The 16480-nt window shown below is 45.7% G+C and overlaps 1 protein-coding gene across 3 annotated transcripts in view; it reads right to left on the bottom strand.

Annotated features, from left to right (window-relative positions):
* DENND2A (DENN domain containing 2A) overlaps window positions 1-16480 on the bottom strand; it is a 102912-nt gene that overhangs the window by 22056 nt on the left and 64376 nt on the right. For all 3 annotated transcript variants that reach the window (XM_046020692.1, XM_046020693.1, XM_046020694.1), the window contains exons 10-14: window positions 9980-10089; window positions 8886-8955; window positions 7695-7772; window positions 2268-2408; window positions 734-882 (exon numbers count right to left, since the gene is read on the bottom strand). In XM_046020692.1, coding sequence (XP_045876648.1) covers window positions 734-882; window positions 2268-2408; window positions 7695-7772; window positions 8886-8955; window positions 9980-10089 — 548 coding nt within the window. The remainder of the gene's footprint in view (window positions 1-733; window positions 883-2267; window positions 2409-7694; window positions 7773-8885; window positions 8956-9979; window positions 10090-16480) is intronic.

Below are 16480 nucleotides of genomic sequence, written 5' to 3'. Positions count from 1 at the left end.
TACCTTAGGACATGGAGGGCATCCTACCAAGCAGTGAGCAGGTGTGTGTGATTCTGTGTTATTTATTTTAACACTGAGAGGAAGGGCCGCCTTGGGGAGCCATCCATGTTTCGCACGGCCCTGCAGGCCTCCTTGAACCTTGGCTCCGTGCCCCCCACTTCTCCTTCCTCTCTCTGCAGTGAACTGCTTTACAAGTTTTTGAAGGTGATATGCTCAGTCTCCTGTCCCCTTGCTTTTGTCTAGATAGCTACAGATCCTTTAGCCTGGAATGTGCTTTCTACTTGCTCTTAGTCTCAGGACTCAGCCAGAACTGGCCTCCTCCGAGCGTGAGTGCCTTCCTCGGTGTCCAGAACGCGCTGCTCTGGCAAGCCTAGACAGCACAGTCCCCGGGGCTCTGGTCACTCCTGCGTCCCCCGCCCCGCCCGGACAGAAAACCCTGAGTACAGCTCTGCGCTCCCGCCCTCAGCCCTTTACACACAGCAGAGCACCCAGCACCCTGTGGGACGATGCAAGGTAGGCAAGGGTTAGGGAAGTAGCCCACAGGAGTGCAGGCTTCCTTGGTTTTACAGGATGGGTGCGCCTTACACACCTCCCATCCCCGAGGCTCACTGGTCTGCTCTCTTCCCTGGGAGGGGCTGCCTCCCCAGTCCTGGCAGTCACCTGCCCCCACATCCCAAATAGTCCACCATCGACTGTCCTTCAGACGCTTGAGTGAAGTGGCCAAGACTGGTACCTGAGCTTGTCTGCGATGAAGATGACCCTCCTTTCCAGAAGCAGGGAGGCAAAAACACAGAGCAGGTGGCGGACACTGAGAGAGGAGAAGAGAGACTCAAAGTCCACGTGCTCGAGCCGGGAGTCCAGCGGGCGGCACAGTTCAATCACCTGCGGGGGAACAGGAGCAGCCATGAGGCGGGGTCACACCGCAGGCTCAGAGGTCCCTCGGCGGGGCTGAGCCATTCGCAGGGGAAAAGGGAAAGAAAACAAGGAAAGCAAAAGTGACGGGAAAAGAAAGATCCTGGGAGACTGAGGGAGCAGGTACACTTGGTACGAATTCCGTCGCATAGTCAAGTGTGAGGAAAGTTCAGAGGAAGGTGGGGACACAGGATAGCAGAATCAATGGCCCACGGCCCCAAATGCTTGGACGCTCTGCCTGCCAGTGACACGTTTCTACCATCCCCCTCCCTGGAAGATCCATGACTGCTGATGTCCTGTGACTTGGAGTCCCACGGGAAAGTGTTTCTGCCTCACAAGGGAACATTAACTGCTGGAATGGAGTCGCAGGCTCGTGCAGAAGGACCACCAGAGCCAAGTAGCACTTTCAGGACTCACCACCTCTGGAAGGCATTTCTCAGTAAGCCCAACCTCATGCCAATCCCTTATGATGTGTCTTACAGCTTGTATGTTTGGTGGGCACATCTTCTCATTCTGTACTTGTCGAAATGTTCCCGAATTCATCTCGAGTCACTACTCATGTGTGTGTTTTCTCTTTAAATAGCTGTCTCCTTCATAGTGAGCAGAGACTGGTGTTTTGCTCTGAGCATGGCACCTGCCTGGTGCTGTCCCCGTAGTGGGGTTCACTCATGTTAACATCCTTACGGCCAAGCCACCATCTGCTATAGGATAGTATAGGGTTCTCTAGCAACACAGAGAATACTTCCCTCTGTTCTGGGAAACTGAGCTCTTCCAGAAGACCCCAGGCCTATCCTTATCCCTCCCCTGTCTCCAGAGGTGACCAGCTTTTTCAAGGGTTTTTGGAGCTACAGATTCAAGTCTGAATGGGATCCGCTTAGTGATATCCACAGAGCCATATAAAGGGAATGGGAAGGACAAAAATACAGTCTTGCATTAAATTCCAACCCCGCCAAGAAAAGGGACATACCTCGAAGTCCTAGACAGGTGAATAAAAAGTAGTACATAAGTTTGTCTTCCCAGAAAATAATCTGTTTTACATTATGAAGTTATGGAGGTGGTGGAGACCAAAAATACAGTTTAAAATACAACCTATGAGTGTAATGGGCTAGTAAGAGAAACTAAGGATGTTCAGACAGGTCCCTAACCTGTAAGGCCAAGGTCATGCAAAGAAATACCATGTGCTGCCATGACATAGCTCTAGGACTGAATCCTGGAATGGAGGGACAGGACTTAGGGTGGATTTTACTAGGCCTGATATCACATTCACTGATGTGACAGCCCACTGAAAGCCAGCCCCTTGGTCAGCTGGAGGAGTTTTGTCTCCTCTAGCAGACAGTAGGAATCTGATGACTTACTTCAGTTCCCGATCCTGGCAAGAAGTTCTTGACAATGATGGTTTTGCCCAGTGCTGGGAAAGGGGCCTCCATGACACTCCTCATGAGGGGCTGTACCAGGGCAGGAGAGATGCCTCGCCGTTTTTCCACCTCATCCAAGATCTGCAAGGGTCACAAAAGCAGCTTAGCTGTCCTGATGTCAGGGCACCAAGGCATCCCTCTGCTCTCAATGAAATGGGCCTGCCACCATGACTGAAGCATTATGGGGAAGGCCTGCTGTCTGCAACAGGCCAAACTTAAAGTGTCTTTCAACCCATATGTTATTGCCCCAAATCTCCTCTCTATGTACCCACTCCTTTGCTGTGTATCTTTGCAGTTCTTCCCACTGAAGTGGTAAAGTTTCTTGACCCCCTTGACTTTGGATTTGGCCAGGTAACTTACTGGGCCAATACATGCATTATCAATGGCAGCAATACTGCCCCCAGGGGGATAAAAATTGGTTCCTGGGGGTGGTGCTGAAAAGAACTTAGGTATTATAATGGTTTGTAGCCCTTTAAAGGCCCACAGTACCTAAAAAGATCTCCAGTGTATTTGTGGAGTTACAATTTCTCTGCAGGTACCATTAGAGAAGAGCAAACCCAAACCACAATGAGAAACCACTTCACACCCACGAGGTGGGCTGTAACCAAAAGACCGACAACAGCGAGCGTTGGTGATAAAGTGGAGAAACTGGAACCCTCATGTACTGCTGGGGGAAAGTGAACTAGTGACGCCCCTTGGCTAAGCAGTCTGGCAGTACCTTCAGAGGGTAAAGATAATGCTCCTAGATGACTTAGCAACTACACTTCTGAACCAACAGGAACGAAAACACGTTTACACAAAAACTAGTACATTGGGGCGCCTTGGTGGTGCAGTCAGTTAAGCATCTGACTCTTCGTTTTAGCTCAGGTCAGGATCTCAGTGTTGTGAGATCGAGCCCCATGTTGGCGAGCTCACAACCAGCGTACAGTATACTTAAGATTCTCCCTCTCTTTCCCTCTGCCCCACCCCATGTGCACATGCACTCTCTCTCTCAGATAAATAAATGATTAAAAAAAAAAAACCCAGGGGCGCCTGGGTGGCTCAGTGGATTAAGCCGCTGCCTTCGGCTCGGGTCATGGTCTCAGGGTCCTGGGATCAAGCCCCGCATCGGGCTCTCTGCTCCGCGGGGAGCCTGCTTCCTCCTCTCTCTCTGCCTGCCTCTCTGCCTACTTGTGATCTCTCTGTCAAATTAAAAAAAAAAAAAATCTAAAAAACAAACAAACAAACAAACAAAAAACCCAAATGGGACACCTGAGTGGCTCAGTCTATAAAGCGTCTGCCCTCAGCTCAGGTCATGATCCTGGGGCCTTGGGACCGAGTCCCACACTGGGCTTCCCCGGTCAGGGTCAGCAGAGTCTCTGCTTCTCCCTTTGCCTGCTGCTCCCCCTGCTGTGCTCGCTCTCTCTGACGAATAAATAAAATCTTAAAAAAAAAAACCCAAACCCAAAACTTGTGCTTTAATGTTCATAGCAGAATTATTCCTAATAGTCAAAAGGAGGATGTAACCAAAATGTCCATCAATTGATGAATGGATAAACAAAATGTGATATTCCAATGTAGGCCATAATCAGCCATAAAAAGGAATGAGATACTGATTCATGCTATAACATGGATGAACCCTGAAAAGATTAGGCTAAGTCAAAGACACCAGTCACAAAAGGCCACTTATTGTATGATTCCACTTAGATAAAATGTCCAAAAATAGGCATATTCATAGAGACAGACAGCAGATTGATGGTTAAGAGGGTTGGGAAGTGCCTGCTCATGGGAACAGGCATTGCTTGCTGGGTAATAAAAATGTCCCATAAATGTGGTGATGATTACACAATTGTATGGATATGCTAAAAGCCAATGAATCCTAGATTTTATTTATTTTTAAAGGTTGTTTTTTTTTGGGTTGTTTTTTTTTTTAAGATTTTATTTGTTTATTTGTCATAAAAAGAGCACAAGCAGGCAGAGTGGCAGGTAGAGGCAGAGAGAGAAGCAGGCTCCCTGCTGGACAAGGAACCTGATGCGGGACTTGATTCCAGGACCCTGGGATCATGACCTGAGCTGAAGGCAGTGGCTTAACCCCGACTAAGCCACCCAGGTGTCCCTTATTTCTTTTGAATCCTAGAATTTAAATGGATAAATAAATGTCAAATAAATAAATAAAATCTTTTTTTTTTTAAAGATTTTATTTATTTATTTGACAGACAGAGATCAGAAGTAGGCAGAGAGAGAGGGGGAAGCAGGCTCCCCGCAGAGCTGAGAGCCCGATGCGGGGCTCGATTCCAGGACCCTGAGATCATGACCTGAGCTGAAGGCAGAGGCTTTAACCCACTGAGCCACCCAGGCGTCCCAATAAATAAAATCTTTAAAAAAGAAAAATCTAAATGCAAGACCCTCCATAATCTAGTTGTAGATCAAAGAGTTTAAATTAAAATACCATTTATAATAATACCACATGTAGCCATTGAACACTTGAAATATGGCTAGTCTTAATTGAAGTGTGTTATAAATGTAAAATCTTCAGTAGATTTCAGAATACAAAATTAAGAATGTAAAATATAAATGACTATTTGATTATATGTTGAAATAATAATATTTTGGATATATGGGTTAAATGAGATTTATTATTAAAATTAAGATTTTATATATAGTAGTTCCTCAAAAAAACCTAGAATTACCGTGATCCAGTAATTCCACATATATGTGTACATAGCTCAGAGATTTGAAAGCAGGGACTCCGATATCTGAATGGCCATGTTCATAGCAGCAAAATTCATGATAACTAAAATGCAGAAACAACACAAATGTCCATCTACAGATAAACAGATATAGAAAACTGGATACCTACAAATAAGACTGTTATTCAGCCTTAAAAAGGAAGGAAATTCTGACATATGCTCCAATATGGATAAACCTTGAAGATATATGCTAAGTGATATGAGCCAGTGACAAAAGGATAAATACATGATTCCATTTACATGAGGTCCTGCAGTAATCAGATTCACAGAGACAGAATGTAGAATGGTGGTTGCCGGGGCTAGGAAAAGAAGGGAACGGGGAATTAGTGTTTAATGAGTGCAGAGTTTTGATTCAGGGATATCAAACAATTCTGGAGACGGATGATGGTGACAGTTGCGCACAATGTGAATGAACATAATGCTAATCAACTGTACACTTAAAAACGGCTACAGTCGGGGCACCTGGCAGGCTCAGTCAGTACAGTATGTGACGCTTGATCTCGGGGTTGTGAGTTCGAGCCCCAAGTTGGGTGTAGCGATCAGTTAAAAATAAAATCTTTTAAAAATGGCTAAAATAGTAACATGTTAATTTTAGCACAATAAAAAAATAATATAACAAAAAAAAGAGTCTTATGGCGGTGGGGAGGCAATTCAGGGAAAAATGTCTTAAAAGCCTGGTTAGGGGCTAATAAAGAAAGGATGAGGGACACTGAGGCAGAAGTGACAGTGCACCAGTTCTAAGCCTGGCCCTTAGGAGGCCTGTCTCATGTATTTCTGGTTGCCATCCTGGGCCTCTGCCTCAGCCACAAGAACTGCATGCCTGGGCCAGCTCACTGTCTAAGGAGGCTGACAGACAAGTGGATGAGCCCCAACTCTAGACAGGCCTCCGACAGCAGAGATCGGGCAGTCTGGATCAGCCAACTCCCAGCCTACCCACAAAGCATGAGTGAGCCCAGTGGAAAAGAGCAAGCCAAGCCCCAGCCAACCTGCACGTCTCTAAGAATAAATGACTGGTGCTTTAAGCCACTGTGGTTTGTTACACGGCATGACTGTAGTGATACTTAATGGGATACTTTTCTTCAGAGACTCTAAAGCTATTCTTGAAGAGGATTTCCCCTTACCTCCCTCCTTCCTTCCTTCCTTTCCTCCCTCTCTCCATCCCTTCGTTCTTTGTTTCTGTTTTTCAATGTGGGGCTTAAACTCACAACCCTGAGATCAGGAGTCACATGCTTTAGGGACTAAGCGAGCCAGGTACCCTGATTCCTTTCTCTGTACAAAAGGACACTATGTCATTTTAGTCATCCTTGTCCCTCACCTGGGAATAGCTCAAGTTTTAGAGATCAGTTTGCCAAAGCTGTTTCCGGTTCTAGCCAGCGTATATGCTATTTGGTCTTTGGCATGGCATCAGACCACATTCTCACAATATCCCTAGTCACAGAAATGCCATGAAAACACAGAACTGTGCATCACACGGTGTTAGTACGGTCACATGCTTGTCATTCCCCATCCGTGACAAACAATGGAGCTCAGGTGAATTCCAAAGCCACCACTCAATGCTGGGTTAACTCAGCTGTTTCACTTCTACCTTCCGACAGCGTTTGTACAAAAACAAAGGCTGTGACACAGCCTTATTTCCACATTTAAACAATCTCCCGAGAGAGACCGGGGTGAGCAGAAATGCATAACTGTCCTAAAGCCTGTAAGTGACCAACTTCCGTGTAAAAGGTTTATCACCGCAGTGGAGTAGAGGCAGGAACACAGATACATCGATACCATTCTTTATTTCTAACAGACTTGCACAGAAGTGCAAGTTCTACCAAGGCAAGTGGTTACACCAGATCAGTATAGGTCAGGCTTCCTCTGAGAGTAAGTGGAGGGTGGGCAGGAGGAAGACACATTTCGGAATTCTTTTAGGAAGTGCTGTCTGCCATCCGAGGACAGTAGACATAGGACTTCAATTCTCCGAAACAAAGCTCAGACTGAAAATACATGCTCAAGGTGGATTTAAAATCACTTTATGGATTAGATACTCATGTCTGGTTAATGTAGGCTACGAATGTTGGATTGTACCTAATTTTGAGATTATCATCATACACAATAGTAATTAGCTCCCCTCTACCCACCCAGAATAGTGGGATGGACGAGCCAGCTCAGTCCGGCAATTCCTATGTCTTGATACATTGGCTCCTCTTCTCCGAAAGAGGACAAGAGTAAGATTTGGATCCAGTTAGAGCCCTACTAAAGTAATAGATATCTCCCACACACCACACACATACACAGATGCTTGCACATCCATCCATCAGAGCGGCATTTTTGTCATGAAAAAGCAAATATGACAAACGACAATACTTGGAAGTAAGTAAAGCACAAGGAATATTCAGGGAAGATCCTCTGCTCCTTTCATCCTCTGCAATTACTTTGACTCTCCCCACACCCCCTTTCTCTGGGCCCTGACCTTCACTGGCTCTCACTGCGGGCACTAATGATAGGAGAACAGAGGAGGTGATGGGGGAGGAAGAGGGAAGGAAACTATACTGGGATATGATTACATAAGTACCAGGAGTCAAGGTGTTTCCTGTATCCTCCCTGGCTCTGCCTTGCCTTCCCTTCCGCCCTCCTCTGAGGCCCAAGTCCTCACCTTTGAAAAGAGGCTGAAGCATCCCAGGCGGCTCACGATGCAGTAAACTTCAGGGAGACGCTTCCCTTTGCCACCAGGCTTTTGAGGTGAAACAAGGAAATCATGAGTGTTATCATCTCAAAGTAGAGAACCCAAACATTTCTAAGTGCCTATCATGTGCCAGACGTTTCCTCACTGCAGCTTCTGAGAACCCATTAGGTAAGTAGTTACCAACCCCATTTTGTAAGTGGGGAGCACTTCTGGCCATGGAGTATATATATTTATATTCTCCTGAAGTGACCAAATCAAGGGCATTGTGCGCACAGCAGGTGCTCAATATGGCCTATGGAACCATAAAGAAAGGAGGCTTAACTTGTTTACCCCAAACCCTGTGGTTCCTCTTAAGGAGCTACATTGAAACCAAATGTTGTTTATTACAATGATAATTCCAAATCAGAAATTATTTCTGAACATCCTTTTTGGAAACTGCATTTTGGGCTTATTTTCAAACCATTTAAATGAAAATCAATCTTGTTATGTCAAAGTAATTTCATCCCCAAACCTTATTATCCCACTTAACTTTATAAATTATTATTCCTGCTTTTTATTCACTAATTAATTCAATAAATATTTACTGGATACCTACTATGTGCTGTGCATCATCTTGACTCTAAATTATATCAGCTTATTTTGAAGATTCAAATACACTCAGTGGAAAATGATTTGCTCTTACTAAAGATTTTCAAAAGAATGGGTCTCAAAAAGACAAGCTCTAAAATGGGCTAGCATGATCCTTTCATTGGATTACATCCTGACTCCTACTGGCAATTGTTCTGAAGAACAATTCAAGAACAGATTCTTGAAGGATCTGTAGCATGAACAACAGAACTATCCTTCTTTGGCCCTTAGCAACCATTATGAATGTGTGCACTATAGGCTCTCTGGGTCTGTCTAGCACGTTTTATTAGAAAGAACATTTGGCTTAAGGACAGAAAGTTCTTCTACAGGGAAAATAACAGAGGAAGTATTTTCTTTCTAAAGGAGATGGAGTTCTAGTTCTTTCCTATCAGTAAGATTGCAATGAAACCCCAAATCTTTTTTAACTCTGCTGATGAACCTGTCACGCTTCCTTCCTCTTCTCTTGTGGCACACAGCAAAGCCCCAGACCCAGGGCTGCCCAGAGGCCTGGAGGACCAACAGTAGTGTACTAACCAATAGCCTTCGGCAGTAACCGAACCGTCTGCTCCCATCTTCTCCAGTTAAGACAAATGAGAAGGTTTCACTGAAGTTGGGGAAACAAAAGTGCATTACATAGCAAAACAAAACAAGACACCTGGCAGAGAGCAATCAGGGGACATTCCAGAGGGGGCTGGCAGAAAGGGCTGCTCCCTGTCCTGTCTGTCCATCTCTGTGCAGGGGCTCTGTGCGTCTGTAGTTTTGGGATCTGTGCCAGGGAGAGGGAAGCTCTCCCAAAAAGCTCCAAAAAGTCTGGGGGCAAAGGGAAGCATCTCCCTGAAGTTAACTGCACCGTCTGCCTGGGATGCTTCAGCCTCTTTTCAAAGCTGGAGACTTGGGCCTCAGAGGAGGGTGGAGGGACATCGAGAGCGTCCCTGCACCCTGAGAGGATGAGGTCACCCGAGCCTGAGCTGTCCCATCGCTATGGAGTATCGATTGGGACTGCTGCCCTCTGTGAGCTCAAGGGTGTTACGGCATCTGCTGTTCCAGGGACGTGACTCGGTGAAGGAGCAGCCAAAGAGACAGACAGTTCTACGTCCCTCTTGGAACTCCTCTGGAGTGACTGAGAACTGTCTCCTCTGAGCCCCCCGAGGGGCTCGGACGGCCCTGAGAGACTGCTGGGCCTCGAACAAAGCCCCCTGAGTTTGGTCAGTCGCTGGAACATCTGATAAAATGATACGGGTATGCAACAACCTGGGTAAAGCAGGAACACTGTCAGGATCTGAGGTAACAGCTGGATGGGCCGCTATTAAATGTTTCCAGAGCACAGACAAGGAAGGGAGCTAAGCCATGCTCCTCTAGCTTCTCCTACACCAAGAATTACTTTGCCCTTCACAGAGACTTATGAACCAAACATACGCCCCCACTGAGCGAGAGGTCTGGGAATCTGCGTAGTAGTAAGGCGGTTCTTCTCTTCAGGGATATTTTAAAACAGGTGGGGGCCATCTCTTGCCTGGGGCCCATCAGGCTGCGTGGCAGCAAGACTGATCTATGGCGTCTGTCCTCTCCGACACCCTCTCTGGTTCTTATCTTAGCCTTTGGGGATGTGGAAGGGAGAAGCCAGCTCCTACCTGGTAAATTGCTGGACGGGAGCCCAATCCTTGGCATCGGGGAAGCAGAACTGAGGGATGGCCTTCAGCTGGTCCTCAGCCTCTCTCATGAACTTGAAAGACCTTTCCAACTGCAGGAAGAAGAGTGAAAGAAGGTTGAGGAATAAAGCCCAGCATGGGAGAGAGAGGCAGACGCTTGCAAAACCACATGTTCTCTCTGAAAAACGACCTGAGGGTCCCCAAAATAGTGTTTTAGATAAATATTCTTGGGGTGCCTGGGTGGCTCAGTTGTTGGCTGTTTGCCTCTGGCTCCGAGCCCCGCATTGGGCTCCCTTCTAGGTGAGAAGCCTGTTTCTACCTTTCCCACTCCCCCTGCTTGTGTTCCCTCTCTCGCTGTGTTTCTCTCTCTGTCAAATAATTAAATAAAATCTTAAAAAAAATATTCTTGCTGTCTAACATTCTGGAATGTAACTATTTTATTTTATAGTTTTTTGTATATTGTTTTTGTGGACTATAACTTTTTTATTTTTCATTACTTTTTAAAAGATTTTATTTACTTATTTGACACAGAGAGAGCGAGCGTGGGAGAGCACAAGCAGGGGAAGTGGCAGGGAGAGAGGGAGAAGCTTGTCCCTTAGAAGAAGGGACAAGAGGACAAGAGGAGAAGCTTAGCAGGGATGTGCGACTGGATCCCAGGATTCTGGGATCATGACTTGAGCCAAAGGTGGACCCTTAACCAACTGAACCACCCAGGTGCCCCTGGACTATAATAATAATTATTATTTATTTGGCAGAGAGTGACACAGTGAGAGAGGGAACACAAGCGGGATGAGTGGGAGAGGGAGAAGCAGGTCTCCCACCGAGCAGAGAGACCCATGCAGGGCTTAATCCTAGGACCCTGGGATTCCGACCCGAGCTGAAGGCAGATGGTTAATGACGGAGCCACTGAGATGCCCCTGGACTATGACTATTTTAATCAATAAGGAAAAAGTGTCAAAACAATCCCCTCCAAACAGGAGATTCACAAGTCTTGAATCTGGTCTTCCAACCTCTGGGACCCTGAAAGCTGTCTTTCCTCGATCCAGGCAAAGACATTTTATAACACTTCTTAGTGAATACACCCAGTTAAATCACATTATACAGTAAATGACAATTAATTTCAATGTCCTTGACCATCAGAACCAAAAGGAAACTAGTCATCATCCACTGCCACGTTCTTATTTCAGAGATAAGGAAATAGCCCTGACATGCTAAGTGATTTGTCCATGGTCACACAGCTGGTGTGGAATCTAGCTAGAGATGGCTTTTTTTTTTTTTTTTTTACTTTTACTTATTTTTTTAAGAGAGACAGAGTAGAGGGGAGGAGCAGAGGGAGAGGGACAAGCAGACCCTTTGTTAACTGCGGAGCCCGAAGCAGGGCTTGATCCCATGACCCTAAGATCATGACCTGAGCTGTAATTAAGGGTCTGATGCTCAAATGACTGAGCCACCCAGGTGGCCCCTAGGGGCACTCAATCCTCAAGTGCCAGGATTGAGCCCTACATGGGGCCTTTTGCTCAGCAGGGAGCCTGCTTCTCCCTCTCTATCTGCCCCCCTCCCTCTCTCTCTCAAATAAATAAATAAAATCTTAAAAAAAAAATCAAACCCAGGGAGGAATAAAAGGAAACAAGATGGGATCGGGAGGGAGACAAACCATGAGATTCAATCTCACAAAACAAACTGAGGGTTGCTGGGAATTGGAAGGGATAGGGATAGGGTGGCTGGGTTACAGTCATTGGGGAGGGTATGTGCTATGGTTAGTGCTTTGAATTGTGTAAGACTGATGATTCACAGGGGCGCCTGGGTGGCTCAGTGGGTTAAAGCCTCTGCCTTCGGCTCAGGTCATGATCCCACGGTCCTGGGATCAAGCCCCACATGGGGCTCTCTGCTCTGTGGGGAGCCTGCTTCCTCCTCTCTCTCTGCCTGCCTCTCTGCCTGGTTGTGATTTCTCTCTGTCAAATAAATAAAATATTAAAAAAAAAAAAAAAGACTGATGATTCACAGACCTGTACCCTTGAAGCAAATAATATATTATATATTAATAAAACAAACAAACAGGAGTGCCTGGGTGGCTCAGTGGGTTAAGTCTCTGCCTTTGGCTCAGATCATGGTCTCAGGGTCCTGGGATCAAGCCCTACACTGGGCTCTCTGCTCAGCAGGGAGCCTGCTTCCCCCTCTATCTCTCTGCCTGCCTCTCTGCCTACTTGTGACCTCTGTCAAATAAATAAATAAAATCTTTTAATAAAAAAACAAACAAGGGCACCTGGGTGGCTCAGTGGGTTAAGCCGCTGCCTTTGGCTCAGGTCATGATCTCAGGGTCCTGGGATCGAGTCCCACATCAGGCTCTCTGCTCAGCAGGGAGCCTGCTTCCCTCTCTCTCTCTGCCTACCTCTCTGCCTACTTGTGATCTCTGTCAAATAAATAAATAAAAATATTTAAAAAAAATTAAAAACAAACAAAAAACAGAACCAACTTAGAAAGCATGATAAGAAGCCATATGCTTACTTATTTGTGTATGAACAGAAATCTGTGTTTTGCACCCCATTCTGCGGACCCGCTGAAACAACGTGTATGCATTTGACAACACTGTACACTGTATACTTGGACATGTCGGGAGAGTGAATTTTATATGATGTATTTTTGTGCCACATTAAAAATGAAGCACTGTAGTTTCAAGTTTAGGAAACAAAAAGGAATAATTAGTAATTAGTGTTTTTTATCTTTTTAATTTTTATTTATTTCATTTTTTATTTTTTAAAGACCTTATTTATTTATTTGACAGAGATCACAAGTAGGCAGAGAGGCAGGCAGAGAGAGAGGGGGAAGCAGGCTCCCTGTCGAGCAGAGAGCCCGATGAGGGGCTCGATCCCAGGACCCTGGGATCATGACCTAAGCCGAAGGCAGAGGCTTTAACCCACTGAACCACCCAGGTGCCTCAGTAATTAGTGGTTTTTTTTTTTTTGATTTTTTATTTTATTTATTTGACAGAGAGAGAGATCACAAGTAGGCAGAGAGGCAGGCAGAGAGAGGAGGAAGCAGGCTCCCTGCGGAGCAGAGAGTCCGATGTGGGGCTCGATCCCAGGACCCTGAGATCATGACCTGAGCCGAAGGCAGCGGCTTAATCCACTGAGCCACCCAGGCGCCCCAGTAATTAGTGTTTTTAAAAATAAATGTGTACTTCTAATGTGTTGGGAAGAATTGCTGGCTCTGTAACTGCTGGCTCTGTTGTTATTTGTTCTTTTTTTTTTCCCCCCAAAGATTTTATTTATTTATTTGACAGAGAAAGAGATCACAAGCAAGCAGAGAGGCAGGCAGTGTTGGGGGGAGGGGGGAAACAGGCTCCCTGCCGAGCAGAGAGCCTAATGTGGGGCTTGATCCCAGGACCCTGAGACTATGACCTGAGCTGAAGGCAGAGGTTTATCCCACTGAGCCACCCAGGCGCCCCGGTTGTTGTCTGTTCTTGATAGGTTTATACTTGTTAACTTTTTGTTAACTTTTTTAACTTTTTGTAAAGATTATTATGCTCAAGTTACCTTCAGTAATTCGATGTACCAATATTTGAAGTAAGTGGAGCCTGAATTTCTCAGGTTAGAAAACTGTAACCTAAATTTTTTCTGTAATATTTTCCATCAATTTCTTATTTTGTCTCTCAGGGCTTGCCATTGACCTTCACCTCAAAGCAGCTTTACAGACAGCTTCTGAAGTCTGCAGACCAGCAGCACTGCTAAATGCCTCCCAGGGGATCTACAAGCCTTTTCCAGGACACCAAATGTCAGAGAGGGGAGGTCTCTAAAGAGAGTGTCCAAAGGAATAAAGCACTGGGCTGATTTTTTTTTTTCAATTTTAAAACCTACTTCTAGTATGTTTCCCCTTAGGCTACAGCAAATATAATTAAAGCTGCTGCTAATATTGATGGTTGAGACAACTATCAATGAATGAAACACAGCCACCATTTACAGACTTTAAGCCAATCGGTCCTTTGGTTTTCCTCCTTCAGAATCAGCAGTCACTATCTCTTTTCTGTATAATGAGTTCTCTCTTCCATCCATGACCCAGAAGATTCCAACTGGTCCTGGAGCAGTTTTTGAGTTGATAATTCACTAGCTCAAACTGTTGCCAAAACAATAATTTTGACTGCCCTTGGACAGTCTCCCAGGGGAGCAAATACCGGTGTAGTTGTTGGAAGGGGTCATTTATCACCACAGAGGGAAGAGCCATAAAGAAGACAGAGGGAAAGAACAGGGACGGTGGAAACCACTAGAGAGCTGCAGAGAGGGTCCTGTAGGGAAGCAAGTTCCAGCACTTTTTTACATGGCCCACCTCTCTGATCACATGCACGACACACAAAAATATGTATGTACACACATGTGCCTACACGTGCTGTCATCAACATAGGAGTTGTCAACCCATATGGGCACATACATGCTCCCAAATGCACACACACTCATTTACAGGAAGTGAGACAGGGAGCTGTCTGTCACAAATACAAATAATCAAAAGAGCCAGAAAATTTCCCAGTCTCCATGAACTGTCATAAAGGTAATTACACGGTATCCAGCATTTAGTGGAACAAGGCAGGTATGATCTCTAGTGTGCAAATATGAAGGGTAAGTCTTGGTCAAGGTGACCACAGAAGTGGGGGATAAAATGAAAAGAGAAGAAAGAGGGAGGAAAGGTCCTTCTGACAGAGAAAAGGCAAGAAGATATAAAATAGCCTAATCCGCAAAAAATGCATGTATAGAATGGTCACAAAACATTCAAAATGTGTCTCAGGGTCCTGGAATCGAACCCCGCATCGGGCTCTCTGCTCAGCGGGGAGCCTGCTTCCCCCCTCTCTCTGCCTGCTTCTCTGCCTACTTGTGATCTCTCTCTCTCTATGTCAAATAAATAAATAAAATCTTTAAAAAAAATCTTAAAATAGTCCCATTTTGTTTAACTATTTACAGTTTTCTTATAAATAACACTACAAGATCCCAGGACCCCGAGATCATGACCTGAGCCAAAGGCAGAGGCTTTAATCCACTGAGCCACCCAGGCACCCCTCAAAAGAAGTTTTAATGTGGATGTCTAAGAGCCTGGGGAATCCAGGTTGGAAACTACAGCATTTAATAATTATGGAGATTTATTCATTAATTCATGAATTAATGCCTTTGTTCCTGAAACTCTGATTAAATATTGCCATGTGTATAACATTGTGCTAGGCCCTGAGGGAAGTAAACAGGATAAAAAACAGTCGTTCGGGGCGCCTGGGTGGCTCAGTGGGTTAGAGCCTCTGCCTTCCGCTCGGGTCGTGGTCCCAGGGTCCTGGGATCGAGCCCCGCGTCGGGCTCTCTGCTCAGCGGGGAGCCTGCTTCCTCCTCTCTCTCTCTCTGCCTGCCTCTCTGCCTACTTGCAATCTCTGTCAAATAAATAAATAAATAAATCTTTAAAAAAAAAAAAAAAAAAAAAACAGTCGTTCATGCCTTGGTGCTTGCTCCGTGTGGGCTTCAACTAAATGTGGGCGTATCTGTGGGGCACCTGGGTGGCTCAGTCAGTTAATGGTCCTACTCTTGATTTCAGCTCAGGTCATGATCTCGGGGTTGTGAGATCGAGCCCTGCCTCGGGCTCTGCTTTTAGCAGACAGAGTCTGTTTGAGATTCTCTCTCTCCCTCTCCCTCTGCACCCCCTTTTTTCTCTCCCCAAAAAATAAATAATGTATTTTTGAAGTAAATAAATGTGGGCATACCTACAGTTTTAGGGTTTTCAGGGGATCACCCCTGGAGGTCAGCTAAAGGCAGTGAATACAGCCAGTTAGGAGGGCTGATGCCCATGGCTTACTTCAATTATGCACCTTCTGCCCTAAATTCCAAGGACAGGACTTGATTGCTGCACTGGACCACACAGCCAGGACAGAAGGACGCTGGCCCAGAACAGGAGGAGACCTAGGCCTCTGTAGATATTGGGATTATGCATGGGTGGGCAGCAAAGGGAGGCCCCTGAGGGGACCAGGTCATGTCCTCCCTCCCCTCTTCTTGTCTCTGAGCACTATAGGAACTGTGCATACATGTCACATTCTACCTCATGAGTCTTTGTATGCTTATCTTTTGCCCTCCTGTCAGACTGTGAGACTCTTGAGGTCAGAAAACACCATTTTGCTCATTTCTGTAATGTGCAGCCAAGCAGAAAACAGCTTGAATGTAATAGGGTCTCAGTAAATTCTGGCTAGGCTGAATAGAGCCTCTTTAATCCTGATGCCAAAGCCTAAAAATAATTTCTACATTATTGGTCATGCCATTTTAGGCTTTGCTGAGGGCCACTCCATGAACCATGTTACAACAGAACAGGACTCTTGTGCACACACCCAGGCATGTCGTATGTGTACAGATATTCAGCGTGGACACAAACACAGCCCTCCCTGGGAAGAGTTGTGTGGCTGGTGGGAAAGAGGCTTCTAGGACAGCTCGGGAAGAGATGTGGTTGGATAAGGAGACAGGGAGGATGACG

Source organism: Meles meles, chromosome 10 (assembly GCF_922984935.1).
Source record: "Meles meles chromosome 10, mMelMel3.1 paternal haplotype, whole genome shotgun sequence".
Classification (NCBI taxonomy): Eukaryota; Metazoa; Chordata; class Mammalia; order Carnivora; family Mustelidae; genus Meles; species Meles meles.
The sequence above is the reverse complement of the archived record's forward strand: the minus strand, read 5'-3'. Positions and strand labels throughout refer to the sequence as shown.